At 46.9% G+C, this 17,625-nt stretch overlaps 1 protein-coding gene across 1 annotated transcript in view; it reads right to left on the bottom strand.

Moving 5' to 3' along the window:
- LOC130127199 (protocadherin-15-like) overlaps positions 1-17,625 on the bottom strand; it is a 409,304-nt gene that overhangs the window by 180,083 nt on the left and 211,596 nt on the right. Inside the window, 2 exon segments of the mRNA XM_056296769.1 lie at positions 2,340-2,419; positions 2,824-2,956. Of these exon segments, the coding sequence (XP_056152744.1) occupies positions 2,340-2,419; positions 2,824-2,956 (213 nt within the window).

Below are 17,625 nucleotides of genomic sequence, written 5' to 3'. Positions count from 1 at the left end.
CATCATGTAACCACCATATAACCACCATATAACCATCATGTAACCATATAACCACCATGTAACCACCATATAACCATCATGTAACCATCATGCAACCATATAACCATCATGTAACCATCATGTAACCTTCATTGAACCACCATGTAACCACCACGTAACCACCATATAACCATCATGTAACCATCATGCAACCATATAACCATCATGTAACCATCATGTAACCTTCATTGAACCACCATGTAACCACCACGTAACCACCATATAACCATCATGTAACCATCATGTAACCATATAACCATCATGTAACCACCACGTAACCACCATATAACCATCATGTAACCATCATGTAACCTTCATTGAACCATCATGTAACCACCACGTAACCATCACATAACCATCATGTAACCATCATGTAACCACCATATAACCATCACGTAACCGTCATGTAACCACCACGTAACCACCATATAACAATCATGTAACCATCATGTAACCTTCATTGAACCACCATGTAACCACCACGTAACCACCATATAACCATCATGTAACCACCATATAACCATCATGTAACCATCATGTAACCTTCATTGAACCACCATGTAACCACCACGTAACCACCATATAACCATCATGTAACCACCATATAACCATCATGTAACCATCATGTAACCTTCATTGAACCACCATGTAACCACCACGTAACCACCATATAACCATCATGTAACCACCATATAACCATCATGTAACCTTCATTGAACCATCATGTAACCACCACGTAACCACCATATAACCATCATGTAACCACCATATAACCACCATATAACCATCATGTAACCGTCATGTAACCTTCATTGAACCATCATGTAACCACCACGTAACCATCACATAACCATCATGTAACCATCATGTAACCACCATATAACCATCATGTAACCGTCATGTAACCACCACGTAACCACCATATAACAATCATGTAACCATCATGTAACCTTCATTGAACCACCATGTAACCACCACGTAACCACCATATAACCATCATGTAACCACCATATAACCATCATGTAACCATCATGTAACCTTCATTGAACCACCATGTAACCACCACGTAACCACCATATAACCATCATGTAACCACCATATAACCATCATGTAACCATCATGTAACCTTCATTGAACCACCATGTAACCACCACGTAACCACCATATAACCATCATGTAACCACCATATAACCATCATGTAACCTTCATTGAACCATCATGTAACCACCACGTAACCACCATATAACCATCATGTAACCACCATATAACCACCATATAACCATCATGTAACCGTCATGTAACCACCACGTAACCACCATATAACCATCATGTAACCATCATATAACCATCATGTAACCTTCATTGAACCATCATGTAACCACCATATAACCATCATGTAACCACCATATAACCATCATGTAACCTTCATTGAACCATCATGTAACCACCATATAACCACCATATAACCATCATGTAACCACCATATAACCACCATATAACCATCATGTAACCGTCATGTAACCACCATATAACCACCATATAACCATCATGTAACCACCATATAACCACCATATAACCACCATATAACCATCATGTAACCACCATATAACCACCATATAACCATCATGTAACCGTCATGTAACCACCACGTAACCACCATATAACCATCATGTAACCATCATATAACCATCATGTAACCACCACGTAACCACCACGTAACCACCATATAACCATCATGTAACCTTGTGTGTTCCTCATATCAACCTTTTGTTTCACTGGTTACCACATCTGCACAGGGTCCTGCAGCCCGTGACAGTATTCCGTCATAATACAGCACAGCTCAGCCAAAGCCATGGCATCATGAGCAGCTAGTCAGAGTTACTAAGTACTGGTCAGATTAACGACCAGTATTACTACAGACATGGGTACTAACGCTGCTCCACAAGCCAGGCTCAGTGTACTTTAGGTGTGGCACCTACACAGAAGAACCAGAAAAACTCCCTCCAACTCTTGATTGGAACTAAACCAGTTTGACTGTGGTTAACTCCCAACTATATATATATATATATATATATATATATATATATATATATATATATATATATATATATATATATATATATATATATATATATATATATATATATATACACACACACACACACACACATATATATATGTGTGTGTATATATATATATATATATATATATATATATATATATATATATGCATTGTAATGTATTAATAAGCAGTTACAATGAGCAGATGAAGGTGTGAGTGTGTGTTTCAATGTACTTACTGCTGTTGTATTGTGAAGTGTTCAAGCGGGTCTCCACTATCAATACTGTAGATGATAGGGTCTCGCTCCCGATCCATCGCCTTATCACACACACACACACACACACACAAACACACACACACACACACAAAGTAATACAGTATTTTCTATTTTCAGATTCAACCATAATTTCATCGTTGTAATTGCAGAAGTGTGTGTGTGTACGTTTGTACATGTGTGTGTGTTTGTGTAAGTTTGTGTACGTGTGTAAGTCTGTGTATGTGTGTGTGTGTAAGTCTGTGTACGTGTGTGTGTGTAAGTGTGTGTATGTGTGTGTGTGTACGTTTGTATATTTGTGTGTGTTTGTGTAAGTTTGTGTACGTGTGTAAGTCTGTGTATGTGTGTGTGTGTAAGTCTGTGTACGTGTGTGTGTGTAAGTGTGTGTATGTGTGTGTGTGTGTGTGTGTGTGTGTGTGTGTGTGTGTGTGTGTGTGTGTGTGTGTACCTGCAGATTTAGAAGTGTAGCCCCAGTCCTCATCGCTTCACTGATTTCCAGACTGTATTGTTCCCGGGGGAAACGGGGAGGGCTCTGGTTGTTAGGGGGCAGTACCTCGATGTAGACCGTCGTAATGGAGGACCTAGAAAGGGATGACGATAAAGAGCAAAGGAGGGGGAGAGAGAGAGAGAGAGAGAGAGAGAGAGAGAGAGAGAGAGAGAGAGAGAGAGAGAGAGAGAGAGAGAGAGAGAGAGAGAGAGAGAGAGAGAGAGAGAGAGAGAGAGAGAGAGAAAGGTGTGTGTCATGACAAGGCATATTGAACAACATCAGCCAGGCTGAATGTGGCAGACAGAGTGGCAGACGAGAGGAAGGACGGATCGATAGACAGATAGGGAGGACAGGGATGGACCGGACGGTGCTGGAAGTGCATAGGAAGTATAACAGAGACATGGGGAACCACATGGTAGGGGACCAGGAGAAGGCTGTTAGATACTGTATCTGCTCCAGAATGAGGAGAATGTGTTGGAGACAGACAGCAGGACGGACGTTGGAGGAGAAGAGGGAGACAGACAGCAGGACAGATGGCGGAGGAGAAGAGGGAGACAGACAGCAGGACGGACAGCGGAGGAGAAGAGGGAGACAGCCAGCAGGACGGACAGCGGGGGAGAAGAGGGAGACAGACAGCAGGACAGACGGTGGAGGAGAAGAGGGAGACAGACAGCAGGATGGACGGTGGAGGAGAAGAGGGAGACAGACAGCAGGACAGATGGTGGAGGAGAAGAGGGAGACAGACAGCAGGACAGATGGTGGAGGAGAAGAGGGAGACAGACAGCAGGATGGATGGTGGAGGAGAAGAGGGAGACAGACAGCAGGACAGATGGTGGAGGAGAAGAGGGAGACAGACTGCAGGACGGACGGTGGAGGAGAAGAGGGAGACCGACAGCAGGACGGACAGCGGAGGAGAAGAGGGAGACAGACAGCAGGACAGATGGTGGAGGAGAAGAGGGAGACAGACAGCAGGACGGACGGTGGAGGAGAAGAGGGATACAGACAGCAGGACAGACGGTGGAAGAGAAGAGGGAGACAGACAGCAGGATGGACGGTGGAGGAGAAGAGGGAGACAGACAGCAGGATGGACGGTGGAGGAGAAGAGGGAGACAGACAGCAGGACAGATGGTGGAGGAGAAGAGGGAGACAGACAGCAGGACAGATGGTGGAGGAGAAGAGGGAGACAGACAGCAGGACGGATGGTGGAGGAGAAGAGGGAGACAGACAGCAGGACAGATGGTGGAGGAGGAGAAGAGGGAGACAGACTGCAGGACGGACGGTGGAGGAGAAGAGGGAGACCGACAGCAGGATGGACAGCGGAGGAGAAGAGGGAGACAGACAGCAGGACGGACGGTGGAGGAGAAGAGGGAGACAGACAGCAGGACGGACGGTGGAGGAGAAGAGGGAGACAGACAGCAGGATGGATGGTGGAGGAGAAGAGGGAGACAGACAGCAGGATGGATGGTGGAGGAGAAGAGGGAGACAGACAGCAGGACGGACGGTGGAGGAGAAGAGGGAGACAGACAGCAGGACGGACGGTGGAGGAGAAGAGGGAGACAGACAGCAGGACAGATGGTGGAGGAGGAGAGGAGGAATAAAGGCTGACAGAGAAGACTCAGGGAGAGTGACGGGTCCATTAATCTCTGGATACTGCTTGGTTTGGCCACCTTGTGCTGTTTAACTGATCAATAGCAGGGGGACGTCCACGGTGGCAGGGGGACGTCCACGGCGACAGGGGGACATCCACGGTGGCGGGCGTGGTGGATGCACGAGCTCGTTTACTGGCAACTCTGTTTCGTTCTGCGTTTTAATATGTATCGACTTTCTGGAGCTCGAGTATGAACGCGTTATTAAGTTTGTTTACTTCGAGAGTAAACAACATAATAACTGCTGCCTTGTGGGATAGGCTATTTAGCCAAAGGCTAAGGGCGGGGCAAACCCCGACAGAAAACCTGCGGGGGAGTAACCCCCGTAGACCACTTAGTACGGCCCACTCGAACGTGGACATGTCCTGGTAATTGAGTCAAGGTTACCCCAGTTATGGGCAAAACAAACTATTGCCTTGTAGACGCCCCGGGAGGGGTAAAGGCCATGGGGCCAATCCGGACAGAAACTGGGTTCCGAAGGAGTTGCGACCTCGGCCTGCTATCCGCAAACGCCAAGCAGGAATTCACAACCTTTTGCGAATGCGTGCTGGACTGCGGTCGAAGGAGGATGGCGATGACGGGGGGGAGGGGGAACTGGGGGGAGTGGCGTGCTCCTTCCACGCGCTACGTCCCCCTGGCGAAACTCCTCAGTGTCAGGTGAAAAGAAGCGGCTGGTGACTCCACATGTATGGTAGGAGGCATGTGGTAGTCTGCAGCCCTCCCCGGATCGGCAGAGGGGGTGGAGCAGAGACCGGGACGGCTCAGAAGAGTGCAGTAATTGGCCAGGTACAATTGGGGAGAAAAAGGGTGTATAAATATATATATATATATATACACGTATATATATACGTATATATATATATATATATATATATACATATATATACATATATATATATATATATATATATATACATATACATATATACATATACATACATATACATATATACATATACATATATATATATATATATATATATATATATATATATATATATATATATCGGTGCCCTGTTCAACATTAAGTAATTAAGTACAACACAAATGCTAATGTGTTAATTTACGCACCAAACAGCAAAGTTGTTTGAAATTAAATCAAATATAATATGAGCTCATTCAAAGTGCACATGGGCCCTCTTGCAGTGTATAGTTGAACATGAATATAACATAAAAGCCTTTGCTTTACTTTACACTTTTCACGACTGGAAACTTCCGGAAAACGGCGGCTTTTTTTCCTCTTCGGCAGCTTTGGCAGCGCCTTTCCAGGTGCACTGCGCTGATTACGATACAGCGCCGCCATATCGGCGACGGCGTAATGCCGCAACTGCATCCACCGAGCGCAACGCTCAAACGAAAACGCTGTTTTTCATCAAGACCCCCGTTGAGCGCTGGAGGCGGAAAAAACCCCGCTGTCCTATTGATCCCAGCTCAAGGCATTCACATAGAAGTTAACACACTATGTCTTTCTCAGAAACCGGCATTTGCTAGTCTGAAGTAGCTGAAAGAAATCAATGTCATTAACAGGCAGCTGAATTGGACATGGCCATGATGTGTTCTTTGCAAAGTTTAGAACTGATTAACTAGCAGCTGATTTGACCTCATCACAGCGCTCCGGATCAACTTCCATTTCAGGGAGGATACTGTAGCGAATTCGGGGGACAACGCAACCACAGGAACTGCCGCGGCCGGGAGGCGAACCCGTATCGCCCGCACCGCAGGAGACATCGCTAACCGCTAGACTAAAGGGTCAGACTCGCCAGCCAGCGTGTCTTCTTATCCATGAACGTTACACTACCCCCTCCTCCTTCGGGAAGCGCGTAAGCATATCAGCTCCTTCACGCCTCAGGGCGCATGCCCTTCCGATGGCCTTATGGTCGCTCCGTTCCACTTCTGACACCAATGTAGCGAATTCGGGGGGCAGCCCGAGAACCGCCACAGCCGGGACGCGAACCCATATCTCCTGCACCGCAAGCGACAACGTTAACCAGTCGACTAAAGGGTCCGACCCGCGAGCCAGCGGCCAGCGTGTCTTCTTATCCATGCACGTTACAATACAGTGATGCATGGCTACGCAGAGAACGTGCTCGAGTACGACACGACAAAATGTGTTATCTTACCACCACACAAGCACAAGAACACTCCATGGGACAGGACATAATAACGTCGCAGACCGAGGGTCGGGCCAGTGTGTTCATTCTTAAACCAGTGGGGGGGAGGAGGCAGACGGACAAGAAGAGGGCGAACCAGACAGGCAGCAATAAGAGAAAAGGAGCATTAACCGAGACTGTGCTGACAACCATCACTTCATTATCGATGAAACCAAACAAGAAGAGCTGACAGATGGAATACGGACTCTCATTGAACTTCTTCCTGATACTGACCAGCCAAAATTATTAATTAAAAAAACAAAAATAAAAAAAAACCATGCATGCTGCAGAAGAAAGAGTCCTGGGGCCAGTTCTGGGTGTTCTTCCCAGCTGTAAGCGATTGAGGAGATGCCGAAGGCCTTCAGCTTAACACCCGATATGCCATTCATTCAGACCCAACCAGCTAATAAACTGAACTCATTACTAAACAATCTTTTTTTCTCTTTAGACAAAAGGACTTGTTCACTGCTTGCCCCGCTGGTGGGGGAAATCCAGGTCAACCTTCTGGCCCGACTGGCCAGAAGGTTTTCATATCTGCTGGACTCTGAAACTACTGACTTCTTCATGTTTCCACTACTTTTATATGTGAATCATATATGGAGATACACAGGACAGAGTGCTAAGCCACTTTTTCCCCCATCTTATATGTACTATTCAAATGGAGTATTGAAATGTTCTTTACATTTTAGCATTTCACCCACACTTGTCGGATACCAACAAGGAACTAGCAGGTTGTGATAGTGCGCTGAGGGTCTGTTTAGCGTAGTTAATATGGGTCACTCAGGAAGAACTTGTACAACCCTGGTAGGTTTCGTAATAAAAGCAGACTGCTGCTGGACACTCAGTTTATTTTTTTGGGGGAGATCGCACCCCGGATGATGGACCTCAGTTACTGTTTGACATTGAAGCTGATGCATCACAGCTGCAGTTTCCACTCATGTCAAGTTTACCTCCTGCTTTCAAGACTTTGAGCTTGTTTTCAGTCTGCACTTGCAGGTTACATAACTGAGAAAGGGTACTTTTCCTGTTCTACTTGTTATATTCTGTATGTGCAGGAACTCTGCATGGACTTTCCTCCACATCTCGACCTAACCATCGGCTGGGGGAGCCTGGTCTGCTGCATCCGGTGGGCCCAGGGACCCCGGCCCTGTCCGGAGCTGTGCCCGAAGAGGAAAAACCAAGGGCGGTCTGACAGAACACGGAAGCGGGTCAGGCTAAGCTAACTGCTAGCCCATGCAGACTGGCAGTTCCGACCGGCATGCTGGTACATGAAATGAAATGACAAAGTGTTCCTGATTCCCGATAACCATGTCCAACTCTCTGGCCACAGAGGCTAAAACGCTCTGTCTTGCTGTTCTCTCCCTTTTTTCCTGTCTTTTAATTCTTCCTTTGACAGTTTCCTTTTTGAAAATGTTCTTTGTTGGTACTACACCATGAGCCTGAGGTTTAAGAAACGTGAACGCTCAACTGCCAAACTTAGTTAACCCACGAGCTAACGCTTCTGTCTTTGCAGCAGTGGTCTCTGTTAGGATTCTAGATGATTCCATGTGCATGAATGATGGTGCTTGTCACCCTGAACACACATGCAAATTGTGCATTGTTGGCATTCTTTATTGTAGTTCACAAATTTGGGAGTGTGTCTCAACAATGCAATTCGTCAAAGTCAAAACACCACTGGCCGTCTGAGAAATTTAGAAAATACTGCAAATGGGTATGTCAAAGCCATATACAACTCACATCCTGAAAGGAGTTTGCTGCATACCCGTATGTGGCCCTGGTAGCAGTACAAAGCAAGGTATTATAACGAGGACCTGTGGTGGTTATAGGGATACATACAGACCCAGGTATGTTCCCACACAACAACCACGTTCTCACACCCTGGGACACTGTATGAATTGTCGTTTAAATTTGAAAAGCGGTCATAAAAAAACAGCTTGGAAGCAGAGTTTCGTAGTTGAAGGAGCATTTTCACATCAAAGTAACTTCAGTCTACAGTTCACATATTTTTCAATGGAGAAAAAATAATTGGTTGATAATGAGTCCCGTAGCTGTACACCTCGATGGCAGGTGTGCTGGTACAGAGGAAGGAAACATCTCCCTGCCAGGCCAGTGAAGTGCCGGATCTGACTTGTAATGAGCCAGAGACAGAGGACATAACCGTAAAGCAAAGCTGCCGGGGTTTAGGCTATTCAAACAGCTCCTCCTCGCTCGATTTCCCGTTAAAATACACGGGACTAAGTAGCCTGTCAAGAGAGGGCGAGTGTCAATTTCTTAGAAACAAACAATCAGCAACGGCAATTTACTGTAAGCTAACGCGAGTGTTTCTGTTGGTTCTCTGCTTGACTGGTTAGCCTGCTACAGCTCAACACCAATTTTTTGGCAATTATTTCTCAATCTGCCAAAATGCCCTACAGAGCGTCACGGGAGATCATTCCTGCCTGTGGCCATCAGACTTTACAGCTCCTCCCTCAAAGGGTCAGGATACTCGGAGGTAATGCTCACTGGACTGCCCTTGCACTTGTTTTATTACCTTGATGGCTTTTGTTTGTGCTGTTGTTTTGTGCTGCGGTAGTAGTGCAGTGTAGATAGGGTGTTCTGTGCACCATGCTTGTTGATATATTTCTTATTTTATCTTTTATTTCTATTAGTTTCTGTTTTCCTTGTTCCTAATTTCTTGTTATCATGTTAGCTTTCAGTTTTTTCTTACTAGAGCGCGAGTGTCTGCAATAGAACCCAACTTCCCCTCGGGGAGGAATAAAGGGTTCCGATTATTCCATCGATGCCTAACCTTAATCTCCTTTCAAGTTTCAATCAAACAGTTCCAACTACTCAGTTTCATCTTTATTTTAGATAAATCCCATCCATAAGTTCATTATCTATCGGCTCTCACGCGTCATGTGACTCTCCGCTTATGGCGGTGCCGTTGCATCCCCTTTAGATGCGCCCCGGTTAAGCGGACTTATGTTCCCCGCTCTGCGGGGTGGCGTATTTTGATGATATCAAAATCCTCCGCATCGCTAATTCCATTTAAAGTTGATACCCATATAGATTGAGCAAATCTTAGCTAAGCTAATGGCATTTCAGGGTCGAAGCCTCAAAAAGCCGTCAGCGGGTGTGATGTTCCTAATGGGATTATCAGTGTAAGAGAACACCAGCGTGTCATGCATAACTTCCCCATCATCAGGGAAGGGGGGAGGGGGAACTAACAAAAGGCTCCGGAGTTGCCTGTCTTACATACTGATCAAGTGTCGCTGCTGGAACCAAACAGCCACTCCGGGGTGACTAAATCACCCCAAAACAGCCGTGACATATTTCAAATTGAGTTATTGAATCTGGGCTTGGCAATAACGTGCCCCCAACATGGATCTAGCGCACAAATAAAGTCCTTTCTTTTCCTCGCGCTGTACAACTTGGGGGAGACAGCGTGGGGAATGAAGCGTCAGATAGGAATCAAGGGAATTAATCAATGTGGAAGTAAAAGGAAGTTGAGAGCTAAATAAAGAGAGAGGCAATAACGGAAGATAACGGATTAAGTTGAATTGTCAATTTTCCACCCTAAAGATGCCCAGATAAAAGCACATTTGGAAAACGGTATTTGAATGGTCTATTGTCCCCGTTTACCATAAAAGGAAATCTTATTCAGTGTTGAATCTTTGCCACCATACATCTTTTGACCTTCTCAAGATGCTCTCAAAGCCATTTTTTTTTTATCAACACAAATATTGTGCAGCAGCACGTCGGCACAGGTTAAAATCTAGAGAACTATTCTTTTTCCACAGTTGAAAACAACTCGTACCCAAAACTGTTATTTATGTATTTCCTCGCTGCAGGTGTTTATTTAACTGGGTCACTGTTGTTGTGTTTGGGGGACAGTTTGGCTCTCTGGTGATGGGACTGCCTTAACATCATCTAAAATACGTATGCAAACTAGCTGGGAAGTATGGAGTAGAGCCACCTTAGGAGAGGATCTTCTCTGTTAATCCAATGGTCTCCTATCGTTTCAGACTACAGAGCTGAGCGCTCCTGATGATGAAATCAGGATAGATTCTGAAGACATAGTGAGGGGGAGATGGACTTTGCACATACAACGACAGTATCCAGGGTCATTTTTAAGACGGTGTGACAAGTACACATTTCCCCATTCATAAAGGCTAACCCATCCAGCCCGTTTCTGAGTATCAGATAAAACATCACTATCATCTGCTCCACAAGGTCCACTGGCAGTTGGATGTAAGTGAAGCGGTGGCATGCTTTCTCACTTGCTAATGTCCCAATTTAGTCTCAGCTCTCTTATGGTTTTTGGAACTTGACTTTGACAGTCCATAAAAGCAACACGACTGGGGCTGTCTAAGATGAGAACTGCACAAAAACCAAATAAAGATGTCACATCACTGAGAGACAGGGCGAGGAGCCTGGACATCCGGAGGGAGCTCGGAGTAGAGCCGCTGCTCCTTCGTGTCGAAAGGAGCCACTTGAGGTGGTTCGGGCATCTGATCAGGATGCCTCCTGGGCGCCTTCCTTTGGAGGTTTTCCAGGCACGTCCAACTGGGAGGAGACCCCGGGGTAGACCCAGAACTTGCTGGAGGGACTACATGTCCAGTCTGACCTTGGAACGCCTTGGGATCCCCAAGGAGGAGCTGGAGGGTGTTGCTGGGGGGAGGGACGTCTGGAGTGCCCTACTCAGCTTGCTGCCACCACGACCCGACCCCGGAGAAGTGGCTGATGAGATGAGATGAGATGTGACGTGCAAGCTTTGTTTCTTGTGTATAGTGTCTCCAATTAGAAATGCGGTATTGTAGTAGATAGAGATTTCTTTCATGCCGTTTAGTATCCATTATCCAAACTGCTTATCCTGCTCTCAGGGTCGCGGGGATGCTGGGGCCTATCCCAGCAATTATTGGGTGGCAGGCAGGGAGGCACCCTGGACAGGCCGCCATGCCATCACAGGGCCGACTCCTACACACACACTCATCCACAGCTAGGAACAATAAAGTACGGCCGAGTCACCTGACCTACACGTGTTTGGACTGTGGGAGGAAACCGGAGCACCCGGAGGAAACCCACACAGACACGGGGAGAACATGCAAACTCCACACATAGGACGACCCCGGACGACCCTCGAGGTTGGACTACCCCGGGACTCGAACCCAGGACCTTCTTGCTATGAGGCGACCACACTAACTGTCCGTTTGATTTAAATTGTTAGATAATGTGATATGCTAGCTTATGTAAAATGTTAATACACAAAAAAAAAGGAAAAACACGTGTGGGGAGGATGAACACTGTTTTATGAAGAAACATCCCTATGAAAAATGAACACCCCCAATGCAAACAAGTTTAGTTGAAAAACATCCTTCATGGATATTTTCCCTAGATCACCTGGGACAAGTTGAATGAAAACAAATACAGAAAATGCTAATCAGCTTATTCACGCCCATATAACTAAGAACCATACGTCGGACGGCCATTTACTTAGCATCACCTCTTCACAAACTGATATATGAGCTGATTTATCAACGAAGGTGTCCAACCCCACCATGGATCTGGCTATGATGTGGAAACAGTGAGTCAAACAGCATTTCTGTTTGTTGCGGCTCCCCACATGGGGATGTGTATTCATTTGGTGTCCCTACATGACAACAGGACCACAGGTACATGATGGAAGCTGACACCTGGTGTCAGAGACAAATATGAATCCGGGTTTCTGATCAAATGTCTGTCTATCAAAGACTTTTTTTGGGGGGATTTTTGCTCCCCAATTGTATCCGGCCTGTTACCCCACTCGTCTGAGCCGTCCCGGTCGCTGCTCCACCCCCTTTGCCGATCCGGGGAGGGCTGCAGACTACCACATGCCTCCTCCGATACATGTGGAGTCACCAGCCGCTTCTTTTCACCTGCCAGTGAGGAGTTTCACCAGGGGGACGTAGCGCGTGGGAGGACCACGCTATTCCCCCCAGAACAGGCACCCTGACCAACCAGGCAAGGCGCTAGTGAGGCGACCAGGGCACATACCCACATCCGGCTTCCCACCCACAGACACGGCCAGTTGGGTCTGTAGGGACGCTCGACCAAGCCGGAGGTTACACGGGGATTTGAACCAGCGATCCCTGTGTTGGTAGGCAACGGAATAGACCGCCACGCTACCCGGACGCCCCCTGAAACCAGTTTTGACATGCTGCTTTGACTTGGGACTGCTGTTCCTAAATGTGATTAGTCAATACTGGCTTCTATTGTAACCAAAGGCAATTCACTTTCTTTCCATTCCCCCCCCCTCTCCCTCTCTCTCTCTCTCTCTCTCTGTGTCTCAGAATGAGATTTGATATTTTTTTTATAAATGTATTTTATAGGGACATCTACTACTCCTGTATTTTCACAGTGTGTCTGGTGTGTGGTGTGTGTGTCTGTGTGAGAGTCTATAAACGGACAAACTAAAGCATTTGGGGCCTTGATTCTTTTTGGAGGTTATTGGGGATGATCAGGGGCACCTATAAAAAATAGCAGAAAATTAAATTAAAATTATGCATAATTATGCAAAATATGCATTTTTCTAAAAATGGCTAAAAACCACTTTTCTCTGCATTTCAGGTGATTCTGAGCATCTTTGATTTTTTCACCTATATAAAAAAAATTCTGGGACTTAGAAATGTTTTGGCATTATGCAAAATATATGCATTTTTGCAAAAATGCACTTATGATCCTAATTTTTTTTGGAGGTGGTAGGTATTGTTCCAGAGAGGACCAGAAAAATTGCAGAAAATTAAAAAAATATAATAATTATGAGTAATTATGCAAAATATGTATTTTCTAAAAATGGCTAAAAACCACTTTTCTCAGCATTTCAGATGATTCTGAGCATTTGGGGGGAGGGAGTGGGAGTGGAGGGGGGGTTTAGGGGCAGGGGGAAAGCGGTTAGCTGGCAGGATGAAGAGGAGGGAGATTTAGACGGGTGGAGAACCAAACTGCTACATTGTAGCGGGGCTCTTCTAGTCACATCATATTTACATAGCACCTGAGAGTACAAGATTTGGTAATTACTTGTTTTACATCCTGTCTTTGAGATTTCATATACACTGCATTATATTTGTGTATTTGTATTCTTTTATTTACACACACACACACACACACACACTCTCTCTGACACACACACACACACGCACACACTAACCTATCCCTACATACAGCGAGGGCCTCTTTATTCGTGGGGATTCAGAGGCTCCTTGGTGTCATAATAAATCATGGTGTCGCTCATGTAAACGTTATGTAATGGAGTGTAAACATTAACTCTCTAGATGCTACATCAGTGCTGTTCGCTATAGAGCAGACTCTTCAACCACCCCATCCAGCGGCCACCAAGAAAACACAGTTTTATGGAAATACCATGGGAAGAAAAGACCATGGCCACATTTTAGAAACCATGCCATAGTTCAACATACGCTGCACTATGATCAGTTTCACTGAAGTGCAGTGTACATTTTGTCAGACTGTGGGACAACGAGAACCAAAGGTCTGACAGGACGCGGAAGCGGGGCAGGCTAAGCTAACGGCTAGCCCATGCAGACCGGCTATCCAGTGGAGTGCGGGGAGATGTGTCAAAGATGTCTGGCTGGGAGAGCTGGCTGGAGGAACTTGGTCTGCTGCGTCCTGCGGCCCAAGGACCACGGCCCTGCCTGAAGCCGTGCCCAAGGAGGAAACACCGAGGGCGGTCTGACAGGACGCGGAAGCGGGGCAGGCCAAGCTAACGGCTAGCCCATGCAGACCGACAGTCCAGTGGAGTGCGGGGAGGTGTGTCAAAGATGTCTGGCTGGGAGAGCTGGCTGGAGGAACTTGGTCTGCTTAGCCCTGGGCCTCCTTGGGCCCTGCCTGGAGCCGCGCCCAAGGAGGAAACACCGAGGGCGGTCTGACAGGACGCGGAAGCGGGGCAGGCTAAGCTAACAGCTAGCCCATGCAGACCGGCAGTTCCGACAGCCATCCTGGCTGGCGTTCCTTCCCCTGGACAACGGAATTTTCTATGTTTTTGGTGGTGTCGTTTTTGGGACTTTTGGATGTTTTCATCTTTTGTGTCGCAGTGCTGTGGGCTGTGTACTCAAGTACATGAAAGAAATGGCAATACATTGTTCTCGATTCCTGAACCAAAATGTAGTACAGTAGGACTTTGTTTAAGTCTGATCACGTGACTCACCCAGCTCAAGACTGTAAGCCAAAACAAGAAGGACACGTTACACTGTAAGTGTAAAGGTGAACAAGGGGTCTTGGATTTATTTTCAATTATTATTGTTATTTTAATGAAGACACAAGAAAATACCTTTAATAGGCTCAGTTGCACTGAAGCAATGTTTTTCAGGGTTTTCCACCACAGGAACCTGGGCTGACTTTAGATCCTGGATTGTGGTTCCAGGACCCTTTTAGTACCTACTGCAGGGTAGGTACCTCTCTCTCTGTGACCCAGCAGCTACTGAGCAGGAGGTTGTGCGCTGACCGGTGCTGTTTGGCCGCACGCAAGAATCAGAATGACCCGAGCCTGACTGAGAATGAACAGCCGCCATTTTGAAAAACAGGCTGTAAGCATCAGCTTTTGGATCATAATGTAACGTGCATGGATAAGAAGACACGCTGGCCGCTGGCTGGCGGGTCTGACCCTTTAGTCGAGCGGTTAGCGGTGTCTCCTGCGGTGCGGGCGATACGGGTTCGCGTCCCGGCCGCGGCAATTTCTGTGGTTGCGTTGTCTCCCGAATTCGCTACAATAATCTACACATACTTCCCAAAATATTCCCATTACTTGCGGTGCTGTGGAGAAAGCATGTTTTTGAGTTCTGTGTAGTTTCCCTTGTGAATAGTTCTGAACTCTTTAGTCCCTCAAAAGGTTCCTCAAGTTTGGGGCATCTGGGTAGTGTAGCAGTCTGTTCCGTTGCCTACCAACACGGGGATCGCCGGTTCGAATCCCCGTGTTACCGCCGGCTTGGTCGGGCGTCCCTACAAACACAATTGGCCGTGTCTGCGGGTGGGAAACCGGATGTGGGTATATGTTCTGGTTGCTGCACTAGCGCCTCCTCTGGTCGGTCGGGGCGCCTGTTCGGGGGCCGGGGGAATAGCGTAAACCTCCCACGCGCTACATCCCCCTGGCGAAACTCCTCACTGTCAGGTGAAAAGAAGTGGCTGGTGACTCCTCATGTATTGGAGGAGGCATGTGGTAGTCTGCAGCCCTCCCCGGATCGGCAGAGGAGGTGGAGCAGAGACCGGGATAGCTCAGAAGACTGGGATAATTACCCAAGTACAATTGGGAAGAAAAAGGGGGGGGCACAAAAAAAGTTCCTTAACCTTGGTGGAGAGCCACCTAATGCTAAGAGCAGCTTCAGGCATCTATCTTTTCATCAATGTATGAATTTATCTATCAATCTGTGGTAACCTCTGTGTTCTTGGAGCTGCTACGAAACGTGTTGGATTCCGGTAGACTGTGCAATACTCTGGACAAAGTCAGTCGTGTTATGTGGAAAAACCACTTCATTGTCACAAAAATCTCCATTCGGTGTCAGGTAGTTTTGCCTGTGCTTTTGAAGCGAAGAGAGAGAGGTAGTGGGGTGTGTAATGATGGGTGTTTGTAAGAAACACAGTCATGGGGTAATGCATCCTTATTTGTGGCCGTGTGTCCCATCTGTGCGCCGATAATGGTTTTGTCAGATCTTGCGCGGGATCGTGTCTGGAGGAAAATATCCAGTCTTCTCACCGGTGGTCTCATCTGATCACGTAAGCCACGGAGAGGCGTCTAAATTGAATGAAAAAATTGAAACTGAGATGGATGAGCAACCAATGGAAAAACTCCCCATCGCAACTTTAAGGACTCGAACATTAACTCGGGAGCACTCAACTTTTCAGACGCGGGGCCCAAAATGTCAACCAATACTTTTACCCTGGTCCCAAAACGAACTGAAATATACGTTGTTGCCACCAACCGGTACGTAACCCAGCATGCACTCCGGCTCCTCACCGATGGTTTTAATGCAGCAGGCAGGAGGGAGATGGGTATTGATCTGTTACTAGGGGGTGTGTCGTGGGTGTTCTCATCCGGGGGAATAAAAAGGGGTCTGGGGAAATTTGGGGACAGCTTCTGAGCCAATAATGAACCATCTTATTCTTATTCCATATTGATTCGGCAGTGACTCAGCTGAAGAAGGGCAAAAAGAAAGAACAAAAAGAAAAAGATTCTAGTTTTGACTGACGAGTGTTGTGCCTCGGGGTGTGGAACACGAAGGCAAAACCACAGAGAAGGAGAAAACAATGTTCTATTCCTATTTCAGCAGTTAGCGACAAATCGAATTTCTTACTGTCTTGATACCGAATCAGACAGGATGCCGATTCTTCTTCTTCTTCTTCTGTTGAAGAAGTTTGTTTCGTTGAAATGGGCTTAATCCAATAAGTTGATTCGATTTGGAGAAATCTGAAAGTCAAAACAAAGGAGCGGGGTCCACCCATTATCTGTGCCGCTTAGCCTGCTCTCGCGGGGATGCTGGAGCCTATCCCAGCAGTCATTGGGCGGCAGGCCGGGAGACACCCTGAACAGTTCGCCAGGCCATCACCCACACACCCAAACACGCACACACACACATGCACACCTAGGGACAATTTAGTACGGCTGATCCACCTGACCTACATGTCTTGGGACTGTGGGAGGAAACCGGAGCCCCCGGAGGAAACCCACGCAGAGACGGGGAGAACATGCAAACTCCACACAGAGGACGACCCGGGACGACCCACCAAGGTTGGACTACCCCGGGGCTCGAACCCAGGACCTTCTTGCTGTGAGGCGACCGCGCTAACCACTGCGCCACCGCGCCGCCCTGGAGCAGGGTCTGCGTTTCAATCAATCAGATCCGACTGATCATCAGATCATCTGATTGGTCGAATCGTTGCTGGATACATTAGTTTTTGGGAGCATTTCTGTGTGCAGACCCTGCTTCTTTGTTCTAGTTCTG

Source organism: Lampris incognitus, chromosome 17 (assembly GCF_029633865.1).
Source record: "Lampris incognitus isolate fLamInc1 chromosome 17, fLamInc1.hap2, whole genome shotgun sequence".
NCBI lineage: Eukaryota > Metazoa > Chordata > Actinopteri > Lampriformes > Lampridae > Lampris > Lampris incognitus.
This window is presented reverse-complemented; position numbering and strand designations above follow the sequence as displayed.